Genomic DNA, 3,033 nt, shown 5'->3' with positions numbered 1-3,033 from the left:
AACAAATTCTCCATGGTAGATTGCATAATGGGTTCCCACAAATTTCCTTGGCCTTGGCCGCCCTTCTTCTTCTTTTTTCTTTCTCCATTTCTCTTGAATTCTTTAGAGTTTTTAAAAAATGACTTATGCCCTCTTCTCTTATATATCACATATATATATATATATATAATTATAGAGGAATGTGAGGGGCACATGCCCCTCTCTAGAGTTTTCTCCCATTTTCTTGATTTTTCGAAAATGAATAAAGATGACTAATGTCTTCCTTGATAAGCTTGGTCCATATTTTCATCACATGTCCTCAAGGAGTGGGGCCCATATACATATACACACACACCACAAATATATATAATACACACTTGTGCTATTTCATGAAAATTATTTCCCAACTTTTAACCTCCAATTTTTCTTCAACAAGTCATGCATAAAAGTTTCCAATTCCAAGTTTGCCCCTAAATTTCCATAACAATAATATTTATAAGCGACCGCGCATTCAACAAAACCGGAAACTAACCTTGTCCTTAACGTCCCGCCATTAACTCGGAATATTCAAATGTGCAAAAATGCGAGGTGTAACATGAATGGCATCTTTCGGCCGTTCCTCGATTTCTTTGTGATTGTGTCTATTGATGACATCTTGGTGTATTCCAAGAGTAGAGAGGACCATGAGAGCCATCTCCGTACCATTCTTGGGTTGTTGAAGAAACATAGCATGTTCGCTAAATTTTCTAAGTGTGAGTTCTGGTTGGAGTCTGTAGCATTCTTAGGCTATGTGGTGTCCAAGGAGGGATTATGGCCGATCCACGAAGATCGAGGTCGCGAGGGGGGCGAGGCCCACTACGCTTCGAAATTCGTAGTTTTATAGGATTGGCCAGTTATTACCGTCGCTTTGTGAAGGGTTTTGCTGCCATTGCTTCATTCTTGACCCGATTAACTCAAAAGGATGTTCCCTTCCAGTGGACGGATGATTGTGAGGAGAGCTTCCAAAATCTCAAGCTTCTTTTGACTACAGCCCCGATCCTAGCCCTACCTGTGGAAGGTAAGGATTTCGCTGTCTATTGTGATGCTTCCCGTATGGGTTTGGGTGTGGTATTGATGCTGGAGGGTAGAGTAATAGCTTATGCTTCCTTTCAGTTAAAAGTTCATGAGAAGAATTACCCTACCCATGAATTGGAGTTGCTAGTCGTATTCTTCGCTTTGAAGCTTTGGAGGCATTACTTTTACGGTGTTCATTATAAGGTTTTTACCTATCACTGTAGCCTTCAGCATGTGTTTACTCAGAGAGATCTTAATTCCAGGAAGCGCCGATGGGTGGAGCTCCTGAAGGACTATGACACTCTATTCTGTATCACCCTGGTAAAGCCAATGTGGTAGCCGGTGCCTTGAGTCGCAAGGCGGTGAGTATAGGGAGTTTAGCTCGATTGATTATTTTCGAGCGTCCGTTAGCCATGGAGGTTCAGAATCTAGCCAATAATTCCGTCCATCTTGATATTTGAGCCCCGGGCAGGATTTTGGCCTATATTGAGGCGAGGTCATCTTTATTAGATCGGATCAGGGCTCATCAGTTTGAGAATGCTCAGTTGAGTAAGATCCTAGATAAGGTTTCGAGAGGTGAGGCTAAGGAGGCCGTGATTGATTCTGAGGGCATTTTGAGGATTAGAGGATGTGTGTACATTCCTCGTGTTGGTGATTTGATTCAGTTGATCTTATCTGAGACTCATAGCTCTCGCTATTCCATTCATCCGGGGTGACTAAGATGTACCGAGACATGAGACAAAGACTATTGGTGTTGTCGGATGAAGAGAGATATAGTTGATTTTGTGTCTAAGTATGGAAATTGTCAGCAGATAATGTATGAGCAGCAGCGACCCGGTGGGGTGCTTCAGAGGATGCCTATTCCCGAGTGGAAGTGGGAGAAGATTACCATGGATTTCATCACGGGTCTTCTGAAGACTCTTGGCAAGTTTGATTCTATTTGGGTGATAGTGAATCGGTTGAGAAAGTCCGCTCATTTTGTTCCAGTTCAAGTTTCCTATGCGGCGGAGAAGTTAGCTAAGATGTATTTTCGTAATATTGTGAGATTACATGGGGTTCCTATTTTTGTTGTATCTGATTAGAGTATTATCTTCACCTCCCTATTTTGGAGGGCATTTCACGAGGAGTTGGGTACCCGATTGGATCTTAGTACAACCTTTCATCCCCAGACCGATGTCCTGTCTGAGCGGACCATTCAGGTGCTCGAGGACATGTTGAGAGCGTGTGTTATTGACTTTGGTGGTCATTGGGTTCAGCCTTTGCCCTTGGTAGAGTTTGCATACAATAACAGTTATCATTCGAGTATTGGCATGGCGTCTTTTGAGGCCTTATATGGTAGGAGATGTAGATCTCTGATTGGTTAGTTTGATGGGTTCGAGGCTCGACCTTGGAGCACAGACCTATTGAGAGAGTCCCTTGATAGGGTGAGAGTTATTCAAGCCACACTTTTGGCAGCTCAGAGTCAGTAAAGATGTATGCGGACCGGAAGGTTCGGGACTTAAAGTTTGCTATTAGTGACCAAGTTCTACTGAAGGCTTCACCCATGAAGGGTGTTATGAGGTTTGGTAAAAGGGGAAAGTTACGCCCCAGGTACATTGGTCCGTTTGAGATTGTGGATTGTATGGGTAATGTAGCTTATGAGTCATTGCCGCCAGGCTTGGCGGGAGTTCATCCGGTCTTTTATGTTTCAATGCTGAAAAAATACCATGCCGATGGTACCTACATTGTCTGTTGGGATTCTATATTGCTTGATGAGAATTTGACTTATAAGGAGGAGCCCATCGCGATCTTGGATAGGTAGGTTTGGAAGTTGAGGTCAAAGGAGATTGCTTCTGTGAAGGTACAATGTAAGCACCGTCCGGTGGAATAGGCTAATTGGGAGACCGAGTCCGACATACATAGCCGATATCCTCAGTTGTTCACTGATTTAGATATTTTCCTACTTTCCGTCTTTTCTTTGCTCGAGGACGAGCGACGGTTCAATTGGTATCTGATGTAATG

The 3,033-nt window shown here is 43.3% G+C and overlaps 1 protein-coding gene across 1 annotated transcript; it reads left to right on the top strand.

Annotated features, from left to right (window-relative positions):
* The first annotated feature begins 2,503 nt into the window (after window positions 1-2,503).
* On the top strand, window positions 2,504-2,833 carry LOC132044472 (uncharacterized). Its single transcript, XM_059434965.1, has one exon. It carries the CDS (start codon window positions 2,504-2,506, stop codon window positions 2,831-2,833), a length of 330 nt encoding a protein of 109 aa, XP_059290948.1.
* The last annotated feature ends 200 nt before the right edge of the window (window positions 2,834-3,033 follow it).

This window comes from Lycium ferocissimum, unplaced genomic scaffold, assembly GCF_029784015.1.
Source record: "Lycium ferocissimum isolate CSIRO_LF1 unplaced genomic scaffold, AGI_CSIRO_Lferr_CH_V1 ctg4625, whole genome shotgun sequence".
Lineage (NCBI taxonomy): Eukaryota > Viridiplantae > Streptophyta > Magnoliopsida > Solanales > Solanaceae > Lycium > Lycium ferocissimum.
Note: the sequence above shows the minus strand (reverse complement) of the source record. Positions and strands in the feature narration are given on the sequence as shown.

Bases quoted from the DNA above. Each gene is read 5' to 3' on its own strand.
- LOC132044472 (XM_059434965.1), top strand. From the start codon at position 2,504: ATGTATGCGGACCGGAAGGTTCGGGACTTAAAGTTTGCTATTAGTGAC.